Source organism: Dunckerocampus dactyliophorus, chromosome 1 (assembly GCF_027744805.1).
Source record: "Dunckerocampus dactyliophorus isolate RoL2022-P2 chromosome 1, RoL_Ddac_1.1, whole genome shotgun sequence".
Lineage (NCBI taxonomy): Eukaryota > Metazoa > Chordata > Actinopteri > Syngnathiformes > Syngnathidae > Dunckerocampus > Dunckerocampus dactyliophorus.
The window spans coordinates 42,769,547-42,786,868 of NC_072819.1; the positions used below are offsets into that span (position 1 = coordinate 42,769,547).

Consider the following 17,322-nt stretch of genomic DNA (forward strand, 5'->3'; position numbering starts at 1 on the left):
GATATCTGACGTGTTTGTTTGAATCTAGTCTGTTTTAGCTGTCAGCAAAGTCAGTTCTTTGTATACATTAAATCATTTTTGTTAGACCTTTTAGTAATGTGTTCAGCGTAGGGTGACCAACAAAAACCAGGACGCTCTGCCCAGCAATACATGGTCAAATTGTATTTGAGGTTTACTAAAAGTTGGCTTATGATTTCGATACATTTAGAGTGTGCCTCCTCTGCATGGATAGAAAATTGTTCTATTACAAAATACTGTCTATAACCAAAGGCACACATTCAGATAGGCTTCTCAGAAGTTATTCAACCTATTTTTTTATTATGCCTAGAATACGATCTCTAATAGTTTTCAATGGTGATAAAAAATTAAATTGTAAAAATTTTACTAGAAAAATTGGCCTATAAGAGAATTATAGCATTCTTCACAAGTCTTACTGGACAAATGTAGTGTCTTTGAATTTGCACAAACATTCAGTATTTTAAATGTTCCACTGAAAAGCAGGACATTTACATCACTTTCTAAACAATACAGCAGCCCTGGGCAGGACATCGAAACGGGACATATCCTGCGAAAACAGGATATTTGGTCACTATTGTTTAGCACAATTGTTAGGTAGTTGATGTATTTAAGACTATCAAATGTGTGAATTCTACAGGGACTTCAGGAACACACACTTTGCGCATGTAAAATTCTTGAGTGGTCAAAATTACATTTTAGTGTCCAAGGCATGTTTTTATTACACGTCACAAATTGCTTGTCATTGTTTATATTTCGAGGGATATCATTCATGTTTACGAGGCCTCAAAAGCATGAATTGCACACTGTATGCATGAAACAAGTTAAAATTAAATTAAATAGCGTTAAAGAACAAAAATGGTCACACACTGGAAGTGCATGTTTCGGTCTGCAGTGGTGCAATGTCCGGTACTGATACATTATCTCCCCAGAGTTCCCACCTAAAAGTTTGACTTCTTTCAGCGCCCATGTTGGATGTCATACCTCGCATAGTCCATAGGGTGGCAGTAGACAATAACAAAGACAGAATTGTGTATGTCTCTCCTTGCTTTCCGTATCCCGTCAATGTTCTTCCGTTTAGCAGAAAAACATACTTAAGCTACAAGGCGAAATAATTAAAAGTCCTGTTTATTGAGAGAACTAACTGCCATACATTTTCGTCTTTCACGTGTTTGGTGATGCAAGCGATTGAGGCGTTATTGTCGTACTGCTAAACGTCTTCATGCTAGCGACATTATCCAGAGTTCGGCCCCGGCTACCCCCTGACAGACCTTTAGGACTCGCGTGTCTCTTAGCAGGGAAGGAGCTCACCTTGCACGTTCGCTGCCAGCTTCCAGTCGCCTGGAGGCGGCAAGCCCCAAGTAAATATGTTAGCACCACCGCTCCACTGCAGGCGAAAGTCCGAGCGAAGCCAAAGAAAAAGGAAATTTCCGAAAAGAAGCTGGTAAGTATATGGGAATGTGAGATGTTAATATATATACCTGTATATATTAATATATATTAATATATATATATTAATATCAAACGAGCCAGTGTTCTAAAACGTTGGCTGGCTGTCATGTTTTGCAGATGACTCCACAAATCCCTGCACAACTTCATTAAAGTTAAGCAAATACAATAAGTATACAAACATTTTTTGGCTTGTATACAATAATAATACGTTTTGATTTACGCTTATTTAAAAAGATGTGTATTGTGGTTGTAGTCAGACGGTGGCGTAGTACTAGACAGGTGTTTCTAAAATGTTCTCCTTTAGCAAAAGAATGTCAGCCAAGAGTGAATGCATACATTGAATGCGTTATTTTTATGTTCTACCAGCTCAGATTTCATAAAAGCTTCTAAAGTATACATTTATGAGACTGTGCTTCCTACGCATTTTCTTTTATACAAACCTTTAGACCACGAAAATGAGATGAGACTTGTCAAATTGTCAAAATACATGTTTTTATTCACTTATGATGTTCGTGTCTTCTGTGCTAGCTACAAATGAATATATTCTCTCTCTTAACTAAAATTTCTCAATCTCAAAAGTAGTTGAGTGGAACTGCTCGTTTTGTTTACTGTATGTGTTTGTGGTTGAGGTAGAAGCACCATTTGTTTCTGTCCAGACCCGCCACTTTGTAGACCACCGATGTGTGCGGCTGGTGTCTGGTTCAGGCGGAAAAGGGGCCTGCAGCTTTCACAGCGAGCCTCGGAAAGAGTGGGGTGGACCAGATGGTGGAAACGGTGGTGATGGAGGCAGCATCTTCATAAAAGGTGAGAGAGTAGTGTGTGCAAACACTTTAAAAGCTTAATTCCTTATTTCGTTTCTCTCAGCTGATCGATTTGTGAAGTCCCTGGTTCACGTAGGTCCTGTATACAGGGCGGAAGATGGGCAATCGGGAAGCAGCAAGAACTGTTACGGTCGGAATGGCCACCCAACATTTATTTGTGTGAGTGCAGACAATATCTGTCAAAGTCGCTGTAGGCTGACACTTGTCATTGGGAATTATTTGTATTCTGTGATAGGTTCCAACTGGCACTGTAGTGAAGGAGCAGGGCAGGACGCTGGTAGATCTTTCTCAGCATGGCCAAGAGTATTTGGCTGTATTTGGAGGGGCTGGAGGGAAGGGGAACAGGTTCTTTCTGTCTAATGAGAACCGGGCTCCAGTGACTGCAACCCAAGGAAATGAGGGCCAGGAGAGAGTTCTTCATCTAGAGTTGCGCACTATGGCCCATGCTGGACTGGTGAGTGGATGTTTCAGTTAAGTGAAAAGGCACAATGCTTTCTGTAACAATTTATGTTAACATATACAGTATTTAATCATCAATCAGGTTGGCTTTCCAAATGCTGGAAAATCCTCTCTGCTGAGAGCCATCTCCAACGCCAGGCCTGCCGTGGCTGCTTATCCTTTCACAACACTCAACCCTCATGTAGGAATTGTCAAGTACAGAGATCATGAGCAAGTTGCAGGTAATTAAGGCCCTGTGTTTCCACAAGTATTTTTATAAGCTGTGGTGGGGGCGGCATGGGAGGGCGGACTGCCGCCGCTGTGTCGTGCCGAGAACATTGCAAAACTGTTAATTTAATGGTACAGTTGCTGAGAGCACTGCCAACATTTAAATGGCACTTCATTTACAAAGCACACCTCCACTCAGTGTGCTCATTTGTCATTAAATACAGGCGTCATGTTCGAATAGAACATTTATAAAAATACTAAGAGGTGAAGCAAATATTCTTTGGTGAACTACTCAACATTAGCTGGCGAGCGACCTGTTGGAGACCCCCGTGATAGCATCACTATCTAAATCTGTACACACTACGTGCTTATGTTGCACAACTTCGACAAATGTGAGCGATCACACACGCCGGCATAGATGGGCTTAGCATGTGACAAGTCGTCAGTTGACTGCACATTTTATGGGCTATTGTTTATTCTCCCGATAATAAGAAACAAAGTGAAAGTCAATACAAGATGTGTCGTGTATCTGGTCACTGGTCAAGTACCAGCAAGGCAGACAAGCAATTCCGGTACATGCTTATCAAAATAAAGCGCAGTGTAACATTTTTATGATATTTTAAATTGTTTTTAAAATAATTGTGGTCAATGTGTGCGTAAATAATAAGCTATACATGTATCTATAGAGCATATATACACATTCATACAATAAATTACTTAAAATTGTTTTCAAGTAAAAAAAAAAAAAAAGACTAATTTTTAAGGTGTGGCAGCTTTTATTTTGTAGTGGTGCACCGCTACGATCAATTACATGTAGCAGAAACCCTTTAAATTGTTGCCTCCAGATGAATTGCTGAGCGAAAACGATGTAATACACAAGCACACTCACGTGTGGCTCTGTGAACAAACGAGGGGGGAACCACGTGACACACCGAACTATACAAGGAAAAATAAAGCATGCGCATAAGTCCGCCGTCTTCCGCGTGAGGCATGTCTGTTGAAATATTAAAATTTGATGTTGGTTTGTCGTCAACGCTCACTTCTGGTCATGTTACGGCCACGGTGAGTCATCGTTTTTGTATTGCATGTGTACACGGCGGTGACAAGCCGGTGTTGTCAGATTTTCCCCCCTCTGGAAGCTGTTTTCAAAAATACTATTAACCTAGAACGCTGTTCCCGTGCGGACGAGAGGCTGAAACGTTAAAATACTTTGCCGTTTTGACCTGAAAACGTTTCCGTGTGGATAGCCCCTAATCAAACCGCATATTTAGTGGATAGAAATCCCACAAGACACCCAGACGAAGACGATACACAAGATTGGGTTTACAAGAACGAGACGAGACAAGATTTGAACCTTACTTTTAAGAAAAAGTACAAAGAGGAAAAAAAAGTACAAAATATGACAATACAGTATATTCCAATCTACTAATTTAATTTCTACTACGTTACCTTGCGTTGCTCCTCACGAGGCTACGCTCTTCTGCACTCTGTGTGTATGCTAGCAGCCCCACCTCTACCCACCGAGAGAAAGAGACTGGATGACTGACAAAAGGGCTCACTCCATTCATGTCGTTGTTCTATGGAACAAACGTGCAAAGGTGCTGAAACCAATGTACAGAGTGAAGCCTCTTCCTGCCTGTTTGGAGGTTGGAGATGAGGAACACACACACACATTCACATGGCAATATATTGAGGACGGCAAAATTACCAATTCATTTTCATTTATTGTGTGATTAAATAATTTATTATCTTCGCAGGCCTTGTGCCCACATTTTTTTCTTTTCTGAACGAGAAATCATGTCCTGTTTAATAATCCACCCCTATTAGAGGATCATGCTTGTAAAAATGTCTGTCTTCTGCTTGATACAGTTGCTGACATCCCAGGCATCATTCAAGGAGCGCATCTAAATCGAGGCCTGGGCATCTCTTTCCTGCGGCACATTGAACGTTGCCGATTCCTCCTCTTTGTTGTGGACTTGTCCTCCCCAGAGCCCTGGACCCAGCTCCAGCATCTGCGGTATGAACTAGACCAATATGAACCCGGTCTCTCTCAGCGACCTCATGCCATCGTTGCCAACAAAACAGACCTACCCGAAGCCCGGGAAAAGTTACAGACTTTGAGGAGCCGAGTGAGTCAGAGAGTCATTCCTGTGTCAGCTGTGACTGGGCACAACACAGAGGAGCTCATCCTCCACCTTCGAGAGCTGTATGACGGCTATCTCCAAGGAGACGGTAGCATGCAGGAGGGAAAGCCCACAAGATGGTAATAAGAATAATATTTCAACAACGTGCTCTGTATGCAGCTTTTGAATAAATGTATAAAACACGATTTATTTATTTTGCTATTTATTTTTGTTTGGTGAATTAATGTCATTTAGAATTCATGGTCCTGTTGGAGTTCTGATACTGAAGGTGAGTTTACATGTCTACAACTGCAAATTGTGCAACAAAGAAATGAAGAATAATGACCAAAACTGCACATAATAGCTTTTATGTTAGTTGTTTATATCCCGGTTTAAGTGAATAAGTGCAATAGCTGATTCCCTGACAGTGCACCAGAGTAGCATTTGTTTGACCAGATAAGGTCAGTTGAGGATGCTAAGAAATCAGCTCCAAAACAATGTTGGCATACTGGCTTTTAAAAGTCCTTCTCAGACTTGTGAGCAGTGCTTATAAAATAATGTGTTGTTGCGTTTTGTATGTGTAAGTTAATAGGATTCAAGAGTGTCAATTTCAGTATATTTTCAGAAACAAAATCACGTCAGTATTTACTGTAGATAAAATAACCCTGGCTACGTAATTTTAAAAGTATGACATGAATGTTTTTATTTATTTAGTATTTGTTGTTTATTCAACAAAATGCTAAGTAGCTTGCAGATACATTATAAAGATGGTAAAGTCCTGCTATTTGCTGTCCAGAAAACAGTAGAAATTTGTTGAAAGTATGAGTCAAAGCTTTATATTCTGTGGATTTTTGCGGTGGGAACTTAGGTTTTATTTTTTATATTGTTGCTGTCTTGCATGACATTGCAAATTTATACTGTACATTTGTTGTTTCAAGTAATTTCATCTGTTATTAAGAAGCTCTTTAATTCAATCCGGGTCACTGCTTCAGAAAATCAGCTGAAGATAATTCACCATAAGAGGAGGTTGCATTTTGGTCTACATCATCATCATTCTGTGCCATTAGTTTTTAAACGTCTTAACTCCAGACAGTCATGTGACACATTTCTATGTTTTTTCTTTTAATGACCCAGCATGAAGACACTTAACAGATCCAAATCAACATGTCCAGTCTGCATACCGTTGGATTCTCCAGGCAACCCGCTTGAGTCAAGAAAAGGTCACAAATCAGACACACACATGAACGTTTCATTTCATGGAAACCCGCAGTTGAAAAAATGATATTTTCCCAAGATGATTTGTCAAGCCACTTGTCAATTTTCTACTGACTCCGTTTTTGAAGGGATAGAATACCGAAAAAGAACAGGATTCTCAATCTTTATTTATACGATGTAATAACGTGAATCACCACAAGGAGTCAGTGTTTCTCAGGAAGTAGATTAAGTCGCTTGAACGTGTCTGTTAAGAAATAGTGACGCAATTAAATATACGGTAAAATCAACAGTACATTATACTATGTGAATAACATGTACATACTTGTACACTGTATATTTTACCCACACCCTCCATGCGGCCTTAATAAAACAGGGTATCTGCACTCAAATCAATAATGGCACTTTAAGGCCTTAAAATGTCAAAAATGGTCTTAAAATGTCATAGAATGTCTGAAATATGATTTTTTAAAATACAAATGCATAAACTTCAATGTCGCTATTAAATGTTTAGATTTTGAGGACGCTAACATAACTACAAAATGGAACTAAAGCACTAGTGCGGCCTTGATGTGCTATAGCTGTGCATAGCAGTCGAAAAAACTTCATGAAAGCCGGCAGCAAAGTTGTTAGTACTTTATCTTTACCAGTGTGGATGTGAAATGGGTCTTGAATTGTATTCATCATGGCCTTTAAAAAGTCTTAAATGTGACTTGTTGAAACCTGCAGAGACACTATAAAAGAAACATTCCGGTTTTCTTTTTTATTATGGGGAAAAAGTATATGGCCACGAATGAAAGAGCAACCCCCTAAATCGCCTTGACAAGAGCATACTAGTGTGGTCTATTCCTGCAGTTTGTTGGCTTGTTGTTGCACTTGTTCTTTATAATGTAGTTACTCTACAAGTGCACTAATTACACGTATAGCTATTTATGTTTATATATTGATACATGGATGGCATTATGACGTGATAAGCGAGATAATGTCCATACTCCTGGGTTTAGTTCAGAAGTTTGGGACATGTGCTGAGCTGCACCTGGGTTTACGGATCTGCGCACATTGTTTTGTAATTGGTGCATGGAAATGCTGATCTGAAGCTGTACTAACATCATTTTGTTGATGTTGCCAGACGCTCCCTGGAGCTTTATTGTAAACACAGAGCATTTCCCGATCTCACACAGCTTTGGTCTACCATTGGTGGATAAAACAGATTTAGAAGCCATGAATGTATATGGCCTGACCTAGCCGACTTTGTGTTGTGTTTAATCACGTAGATGACTATTTTACTATTTTATCTTTTTTCCCCCCTATTGGAATGATCTTATATTGATATTTACAAATATAAAGGGATGTTCTTATACTTATCATTTTTGCCCTTTTGTCGAAATATGTTTCTTCCTTCCAGGTTTATTGTTTTGGTTTGAAGATTTTCTATTGCATGAGATGTAGTTATATTGTATATTGTGCTTCTATTAGGAATTTGGATTGAGTCTGGAGAACTGAGTAGGAAATCCAGGTCCAACTCTGGGTCAAAAGGTATTTCAGGGATGGAAATGGCATCAAGCTCAGTGCTAGTGTCTGGGTCTCCTTCTTCAGCATACACACGAGGAGCGCCATCATCCAGCTCCTCTCCTGTGTGTAAAGAGTCCAGCATCTACAGTACATAGGCAAAAATATGTATATGTGTTATTGTTAAAACCTATTTTCAAAATATGAAACAAAATGACATTCTTAAAAGAATTGATCAAGCTGTTATTACCTCATTTATTACTTTGCCCACATCTGGAGACAAGGAGCTGGGTCTCACCCAATTCTGTTAATAAGAAATAGTTTTAATTCATGACACAAGACCAAATAGATACCACATTTTGGCATTGGACGAATCCGCATTTACTGGTATTTATGATTAAGCTATTGTCAGAACAAGGTTGTTTTTTTTGTTTTTTTTAAATGAACGTCATGACGCTGCACCTAACAACATTAAATTCACCTGAGAAGACAAAGCCAGAGGGAGGGGGCAATGTTTACACCAGCACAGAGACAAACTACAGAAATAAGACTGTAGTTGCATATTACTTACAGAGACATAGTCTCCAAGGCAGAATTAGTGTATTAGAACATATTCCGTAACAAAAAGCGTCCGGTATGCTCTGTATCATTGTGTGCCTTGTGTCACAAGCTCAATTTAGTGGATCATTGCGGTCATTTGGTGTTGCCAAAAAGCCCATCACCAGCTCACTCTGTATACATACTGTACATAAGTCACACCTGACTATAAGTTGCAGGACAGCCAAACTATATAAAAAAGTGCAACTTATAGTCATAGTTGATAAAAAAAAAAAAAAAAAGGACAGGGAAGTGGCGTATACAGAAAGATGTCAAGAATCTGATCTGCACTGCAAAGCACAGGGATGGGTATCGTTTCATTGAATCCGATACCGGTGCCAAAATCGGTACTTCTAAAACGATGCCGGTGCTAAAACGGTGCCCGAACAACAATGCCTTTTTCATTTTTAGGGAATTTTGTGACATGCAAGTTGAATAGAATATTAATTAAAATAATGAAAGAATATACATAAAATGATCAATCCAACAGCAATACAGAACACAGGAAATGTGCAAAAAAATGACCTGCTTGTGTTTCTGCATGTGATTGTTCAGTGCAGCGTGTGTTGCCGTCGTGGACAACACTATGTAGCCCTAAGGCGCAATGTGTGTGTGCAGTGTTGGAAATGAGTACTACGTTTGGCGCATTAAGGTATAAATAAAGTTTAAAAAGAGTGCCAGACTCTGTGTTCCTCTGTCAAGACTTACAAGGTGTTACTGCACTGCACGTGTTGCAGGTGGCCTGAGTCTGCATTGATTTAGCACTGAAATGAGGCACCTGTGGCCACTTTTTGGGTCTGGTTACTACTATTAATGTCGCACTGGTGCGAGTATGGAGCTAAGCTTTGGTACCCATCCCTGGTACGCATGCGGCACAATTTTGCTTAGCATACTATCCATTTTGTTTTGATGTTGTTATGCTGTAGTTGAAATGAAATGTACTGCAAGCGGAAGCTGGAATGTGTGAGTGTGTGTATCTCAAGCATATTGCATACGTGTTCCGGTACAGGTAACATTTCAGTCATTAGTTCTCTTTTGTCTTCTTGGTGCAGCGGTTCAAAGCGTACCTGTGAAAAATGAAAACCAGTTTTGTGAACTTATATTTCAATTACTTGAGTGGAGGATGACAATGATTTAACCCTCCCAATTCAACAAAAAAGTCAATAAAAGAGGATAATAGCTGCCAGTAGTTCTTTGAACATGACATTTTTACTTGATTATTCACATTGATGTAATTCCAAGAGTACTTATAGAAACTGATGTATAATAATTGAATAATATAGAGTATTTCACTGTCACTATTCTCTTATAAAACCATTTACTTGGCAATCCTGGCCGAGGTTCTCTGTGTTACACTGCGTTAGATGTCCTGAGCTGTCTGGTATGGCCAAACCTTCTGAGCTGTTGGTTTTGCCTTTTTTCTTTCTTGACCTCAGAAATGCTGTGAGAGGAATACCTATTTTACGAAAAGCGCACACAGTAGACATTGAGTAAATAAATAAAACTGTGTTTTACCTGAAGAAGAGCACATGACCATTAGATACTGTCACCTCACCTGTAAGAGGTACGAGGCATGACGAAATGATTCCAGCTTTTTTTCCCAGCGTGGGGCTGCCTGCACGACAGTTTGGTCTGCTTTTGTCTAAGCAGTTACACACTGTAACTGACAGGTTGTGCACAGCAGCTTTGCCCTGAAGATCTGACACTTCCAGGAGCAACTCATGTCGTCCAGAAGCAACAATGTTGTCTTTCAACAGGTAGACTGAGTAGCCTGCAAGTGCACACACATTGAAACCGTGTCAGCTGTTCTGCCGGAGTTTCTCATGACAGGAATTAGACTTGGATGATCACATTGGCCACGGTGGAACGCCATTTTGATTATTTGAATTAGTCCTCACCTTGCTTAGGGTCAATGTCCCACCTGCCCATAATATCTCCATTTAGTTTGAATCGGAAAGGCCCACTGTTTGGGCCTTCATCTGGGTCCAAAGCTGTAACATTGACCTTAGATTGACCTTCAGATTGGCACATATCCATGTGGTTTTCAGCCAGGAATGGAGCATTGTCATTCTCGTCACTAATGATTATGCTGAGCGTTGCAGTGCCTGTCATTGGAGGTACACCTGGAAAGCAAAATACGGTAATAATGAATACAATAGCATCTACAGGGTGAGTGAAAAGTAACTCACTCATTTTTATTGGTAAAAAATACGTTTTCACTTCCGATCGTGGCGTTGCAGCCTTGAGTATTGGCCATTACCGATATTGATTTATTAGAATATCAGCACAAATCAAGTGATATTTCTTGTAGAACAATAGTCAGCAACAGTAGGTATGAGAAAGACTGACTCGTTTACTTCCTTATGCATCTTTCGTATTTTTATCGACAATGTAGTGGCAGCTAGGCACTCGCGAGACTTGAGTTCCTCGTTTAAACCTGCCATCACTCAGCACCGACAGGGGCTGGCTCTTTTCTGCTATAATCGATTATCGTACTTTTTGCCGTCCCATGGGAATTTCTCAGGCTTTGCAAATGTTTTGGAGAGCGTTGGTTGTTTGAGGGAGCCATGGTTTTGCAAAACTCCTCTTGCTGTTTTATGTGATACTGCTCGGGGTGTAACGATTCGTTTGAATAACTATCCGATTCGTATCACAATTCGTGGTTTCCCATACGATTCAAGGACGGTATTGATTCATTTAGAACGATACGATCCGAAACGATTCAGTAACTTTAAATCGGTTCAGTAAGTTTTTAGCCACAAATTCAACCAGTCTGACTGTGAAATAAATACCTGGACACTGGACAGTGCAGGTGAAGTTTTCCTAGATTCCCGTTGTTTTTTTTTTTTTAAGGGAATCACGTATAATCAATTATGGATATAAACAAACAAGTAAACAACATTTAGGAGCAGATGCATTCACATTTTATTTGAATAAAGTGCAACCAACAATTCAAGGTGCATTAACAATGAATTAATTGGCAGGTTGAATTAGATCAAGTCTGTGATTAATTCTATCTGATAAAACATGACTTGAACTTCAATTTGATACCTCATTCACTTCTATCAAGTATTAAAGAAGTTAGAGAAAATTTCGTACCGGAAAATAGTGCCTTTGGTTCCCATTGTTTTAACATTGAGTCAAGACAAAAGCTGCGATTGACCCACGGACCATGTGCAATCGTACTACAAAATATATAATAACTTGGGCTGTGACATTTGTTTTAAAAGTCAACAGAGTAGCCATTTACATTTTTTTGATAATTAAAAAGTCCAGGGAAGAAAATCAAGTGTCATTTCATGTAGGCCTCACTACACACGGCACACTACAATTTGAATGTAAACAGTAATTCCGGGGCAAAATTAACATATTTCGCACCATCAGAGTTTAACGAAATTTCATCTGCAGATAGATATTCAGGTGAATTTATATCCTACATACCTTTGATCTTGTCCCGAAGCTCCGATCCATGAGTTTGAAAGGCTTAAAGTTGGACTTAACTTTAGAAGCACTCGTATGACTTGATGCGGTCCAACTCTATATAAATATAAAGTATATAAGTATAAATCCAGTATAAAGTGTGGCAATGACATCACAGGCAGACTGAATCGAGTGTAGCGTCCGAGGTGTAGGGCGTCTAGAGTCACTCGTCACAGGACAAAAAAGGACGTGTCGGCTCCGTTTATTCAACTGCACATGTGCCAACCACACTGTAACCCTTGGTAAGCACAACAGTCGCCTTTACATGGCGTCATCCGTGCGCCCCACTCACCAGGCATGACTAATCAACTTCCGCCAAATCAAATTGTTACACGAGTCACGTTTAAATGATGTTAGATTGATATATGTCGTCCAGAATGGTAACTTGCTAAACACAGATCGATGTAGTTGGATCAAAGGAATATAAACCGATACACCAATTTAGTGGATGAATCGTTACACCCCTAGATGCTGCATGAAATGTATAAAATTGGGATAAAAGTGGGATCTATGTGGGCACTGCTGGGGCAAAGTCTGGAATGGACTGCTTGTATCGGACTGCTTCTATCAGAGATTTTAGATGCAGGCAGATATAATCCAGAACTGACTTCAGCAGGAACTCTTGTGGGATGGAGGATCTAACTTACAGCACTTGATCTCCTTTGGTTTGCTATGATAGACTTCTTCGTTTAACCAACCACAAAGAAAGAAGTTATAGGGTGTTACTTCAGGGCTCCCGGTAGGCAGCTTACTGTATTCATATTTTCGAAGTATTTTAAATTAGGTAAATACTTTTCACCCTCACTGTAGACAAGATGCTAATATCTAATAGGTGTTGCGTGTCATACCATCATCAACAGCGCATACTGTGGCTTTGTAGATGTTGTCTTTCACATAGAGTGACTCTCTGTCAAGGATCTTGGATGTAGTTACTGCTCCAGTCAAGGTGTCCACTGTAACCCAGTCAGCTGGATCCTCCCCTTTCATGTAGCTGAAATATGTGTCTTCATTCAGACATGCTCACTTTCTTGTTGAACCTGAACATGCTGGAGACTTACAAAAGTGTGTTAGCCTTGCTGTAATCAGGATCTCTCGCTGTGAAGGTCGCCAGATACTGTCCCGCCGCAACATTCTCCCTCAGCGCAACCTGTTTGTTCGGCTCAACAAAAATGGGTGCCTCATTGACATCTTCCACAATCACATCCACGCCATACGTGGACTGACCAGCAGTCGGGGTGCCTCTATGAGTCTTCAGTGTCCAAAGACTAGTGGTGCTCCGTCTCACCACACTGCATGAAAAATATGGAATTTCATTCTCCACTGTGATCGTCATGGTCTTCAGGGAAGCTTCCTCATAATCCAGAGGCTATAACAGAAGTAAAGATTAATATTAAAGTTATTACCAACACCACAGCACTTTTGGTGAGGGATACAGGAAGACAAAACATGCTAATGGTGTTCCTCAGCAGTGTTCGACTGCTCCCAGGCTTCCCCTAAAGTTGTGAAGTGTAATTTACTTTCGGAAAATGAACATGAACAGCAATAAGAGAGCGAGACGAAGGAAGTAAAATACCTTTTCCACATACAGTAACCCTTCATTTGTCTTCCAATCAGTAGTGATTCGGAAGTTCTTGCTTGCGTCTCGTTGGATGTTATATTTCGCTCTCCACGCCGCCGTATCTTTGCTGTCTTTGTCAGTGACTTGAAGACGTAAAATCAGAGCATAACTCAGCCCTTCCTTTACTTTTCCTGGACCCTGGAGTTCAGAAAAAAAAATGACATTTGCTATGTAGTGTTACTGCAGAGTAATTCAAATAGAAACGGCTCACAGTTAGTCCTGAGATGACTGGAAGGTGATTGTTGTCATCTTCTATGTTGATTATGACAGTACAGGAACTGGAGAGCTGTTTTGGTTTGCCGTGATCTTTAGCCTCAACTATGATGGTGTATTTCTTTGATTTCTAGAGGGATAAAATAACTTACTTTTCAAAGACAGCATGCCACAACAGCCAACATTCCCTGATTCAATACACTTTCTATAAGACGCATCGTATGTTGTTCATGGTCATGGGAAGCTGGAGTTTATGTCAACTGAGTTGGGGTGAGGTGTGTGGTGCAATCCGGAGTGATCACCAGTTGATCAAAGGACGAACAGACAAGCAATAACACTTAGAATCACACTTGAGCTTGAACTTACCATGCATGTTATTGGACTGTGGAGTTAGGCGAGTGTGCAATCACAGACAGAACATGAAAACTCCTACATTATCAATATTTAGTAACATTAATGATTGAAAAGCTAAAAGTCCACTTACATCATAGTCCAGACACCCTTTGAAGGAAATGGTTCCCGTTTCAGCATCTGACGTCTTAAAGTAGAACTCCACATCATGTGATCTGGGAGTTACGGAGAGTATCCGTAAATCAAATTCTTTATTTTGATTGGTGTCCGCATCTACTGCCTTAACGGTGGTCAGTCCAGTGCCTGCCAACAGGGGAAACAATATATTTTTTGTGTTTTAAAGTGTCCCTCTAAGCTGAAATTCAAGCAGAACAAAAGGAAGTGAACATGAGAACAGTAAAACCTTGGTTAGTGTCATTAATCCGTTCCAGAAGATCTGACTCAAACCGAAACGTTCTCTAACCAAATCAGTTTTTCCTATAGGAAATAATGCAAATCCAATTAATCTGTTTTAGACATCCAAAAATTGTTAACACTGCTTTACATGCAGAAAACAGGTCAAAATGTATATAAATACATATAAATGATGAATGAAAGCGATAAGTGAACATGGGCCGCATGGCTCAGGTGGTAGAGTGGTCGTCTCCCAACCTGAAGGTTGCGGGTGTGATCCTCCGACCTCCTCTGATCATGTCGAAGTGTCCTTGGGCAAGATACGACACCTCAAGTTGCTCCTGATGCTGCGTCATCAGTAGGTAAATGTGCTAGCAGTGTCAAAGTGCTTTGAGTGCCTTGGGTGTGAAAAAGCGCTATACAAGTGAAAGACCATTTAACATGAGTTCTTTCTTGAATTCAGTAGTGTTTGTCACCTTCATTATCAAAACGCTGACACTTGCAAGCTTGTTTGGCTCCATTGTGTATTTTTTTGCAGCCATGATCAATAAGAAAAACAGAGACACGTGGCGTAACTGTGTTAGTTAGCAAAGAACTACAGAATCAACCGCTGATTATGATCCTAGACTGACGACAGAGCTCGGGGACAACGACTTCCGGTTTCGGTTTCCATGCTAACATGCTGCTAACATTGATGTTTTGAGATTAGAATATGATATGAACACAGTTGGAGTAACGCAATGTGTTAATAACACAACAAGACTTGTGCCATATTGTATGCTAACCGAGAAATGTACGCAAACAGAGGCAACATTTTTGCATACATTTTCGGCATAAACTGAAAAATACGCTAACTGGGGCGTATGCGAACCAAGGTTTCACTGTAAATCTGATTTTCTGAACTACATTTAAAAGATAAAGTCATGAAATTACCTTGAGATATTGACTCTTTTACAGTGACGGCGTATATTTCAGCGTCAAACACTGGTGAGTGGTCATTTGCGTCCATAATTTGGATGTCAACGCCAAGCTGTGTGTCCACTACATTTCTGACCCTGTCTATTGCCTGAAATATTAGCTATAATGCAGAGACCAAATAATGAGGAACATTCACTTTGCAGGAGGTTGGAAATGCAGTGCAGCTTTTGGAAATTCATGCTAACCTTCAAGGATTTGTGTTTTTCAAAGTCCACAGGGCCATGCACTGTAATTTCTCCAGTGTTTTCATCGATTTCTATTATGTCTCTCGGTTCCAAATAAACACCTTGGCCATGTATCTGAAAACGAGCATATTTTCTCCCCACTTGCACCTGTACAAAGCCAAACAAGCATAGCAATCGTATTTATTTTCATACCTGTGCGAATGAGTGCTTTCCTAACCAAGCATGGTCATTATTGGATGGGTACTCACTTTGCCCAAGGTATATGGAAAAAGGCCATCATAGCCTTCATCAATAGTAAAGGACTCAATGATCCAGTTTCTTTTTTGTCGCTGTGAAACATCTGCACCATATACGTGCCTCCCCAAACACTGCAAAAACATCACATTTTATAGATATTTTTCTTGTCCAACATATTTTTGTATTTTAGTTTCAGTATTTTTAGTTCTCCTGTCCTTAAGACCAAGAATCATTCTTACCAGCATTATAAAAACACAGAGGTGAACTGTCTCCATAATACATGCAGGTATGATGTTGTTATAGAAGTTAATCCTTCCACGAATAGAGTCTTAGTTCACCAAAGCTGCATGAGAGTGCATCTGCATGCAAGGCAGGTTTGGGATGCAGAACACTTGTGAGTGGGAGGATGGGCCTGGACGATGCAAATTCTGCTCTAGTGAGACTACACAGTAGACAATTTGCTTACTTACATATTCATAATGTCAAAGTTTTGAACACTTGAGGGGTATTTTGTGGCAATAACAGATCATTTTATTTCAGTATAATTGCATCGTTCACAACAACTGAAACCCTCTATTTGATGTAAAACAGCATAAGTTAAGTTCATCACAATGTATTTCTTCAGTTAACTTTGCTGGAGTACGCTCTTGCATACAGAAGCTACGACAGAGCCTCCCAACTCTTGCTGACTCAAACTTTAGCCAACTCTACTCACAGTTGAGATCCAGAACAAGATCTGTATCAAAAGACCTTCACTAAGAATAAAAAGAATACTCATCTTGTATTTTCATTGACTTCACAAGACATATCGATTTGACAATATGTTCATTACGTTGGTTGTACGTTGCATCATTGCCACCGAACTACAGATGTTTGACAACGTTGACATTTTAGAAACACTTCTCACTATGATGCGGTCTGGTTAATCAGATCTGCTTAATACAGGTTGTGCATTAAGAGGATAACAAGAAAAAGAAGAGAATAGTTCACTTTGGTTTAAAAACATGCTTTCAAATTGTTTTCAAATACTTCCTAGTCCCATTTGTTTATTTATTGTTTGTTACTGAAAAAGAGTTGTGGTCTTGCCTTTATAAAATACATAAATATACTAATATATAAATGAAGTATATACACTCTATCCTCCAGGCTAAGTTCTGGTACTTTGTTGTAAAAGTCTGATCCCGTTCTGGTGAGCTTGGGTATATAATCCTCCATCTTGGCAGTGAAATTCATTAATCTGTTCAGCATAAAATTATCTTGAATTTGACGTGCTACTCTCCAGCTGGTGCTGCTGCTGTAAAAAAAAAAAAAAAAAAAACCCGCTGGCTTTTCCACTCTATGGAAGGATGACAGTGACAAGCACCTTCCACTGCATGCACGCCCCCATCACTTCAGGCTGAAGCAAGGACTGCAACGCCTCTGCATATGACATTTCTCTATATTTTGTTGTCCGATTAGCAAGAATAATGATG

General features: G+C 39.9%; 2 protein-coding genes across 4 annotated transcripts; one reads left to right on the forward strand and one right to left on the reverse strand.

Moving 5' to 3' along the window:
* Positions 1–1,051: 1,051 nt before the first annotated feature.
* On the forward strand, positions 1,052–6,412 carry mtg2 (mitochondrial ribosome-associated GTPase 2). Of its 2 annotated transcripts, XM_054796844.1 has the most exons (8): positions 1,052–1,459; positions 2,124–2,271; positions 2,332–2,447; positions 2,524–2,742; positions 2,830–2,968; positions 4,824–5,217; positions 5,333–5,366; positions 6,212–6,412. In XM_054796844.1, coding segments are annotated over exons 1-7 (1,239 nt in total). In that variant the 5' UTR covers positions 1,052–1,237; the 3' UTR covers positions 5,334–5,366; positions 6,212–6,412. The 2 variants fall into 2 exon arrangements, with proteins under 2 accessions (XP_054652819.1, XP_054652809.1); XM_054796834.1 differs by lacking the exons at positions 5,333–5,366; positions 6,212–6,412 and having other exon boundaries at positions 4,824–5,276.
* On the reverse strand, positions 6,102–16,301 carry LOC129192625 (cadherin-2A-like). Of its 2 annotated transcripts, none has more exons than XM_054796822.1 (15): positions 16,090–16,301; positions 15,862–15,981; positions 15,614–15,760; positions 15,384–15,528; positions 14,191–14,360; positions 13,705–13,836; positions 13,449–13,631; positions 12,934–13,241; positions 12,724–12,866; positions 10,294–10,518; positions 9,951–10,166; positions 9,718–9,836; positions 9,391–9,462; positions 8,049–8,102; positions 6,102–7,943 (listed from the first exon to the last, which is right to left on the reverse strand). In XM_054796822.1, the coding sequence occupies exons 1-15, from the start codon at positions 16,123–16,125 to the stop codon at positions 7,623–7,625; spliced, it is 2,391 nt and encodes a 796-aa protein (XP_054652797.1). In that variant the 5' UTR covers positions 16,126–16,301; the 3' UTR covers positions 6,102–7,622. The 2 variants fall into 2 exon arrangements, with proteins under 2 accessions (XP_054652797.1, XP_054652788.1); XM_054796813.1 differs by having other exon boundaries at positions 9,718–9,851.
* Positions 16,302–17,322: the final 1,021 nt, after the last annotated feature.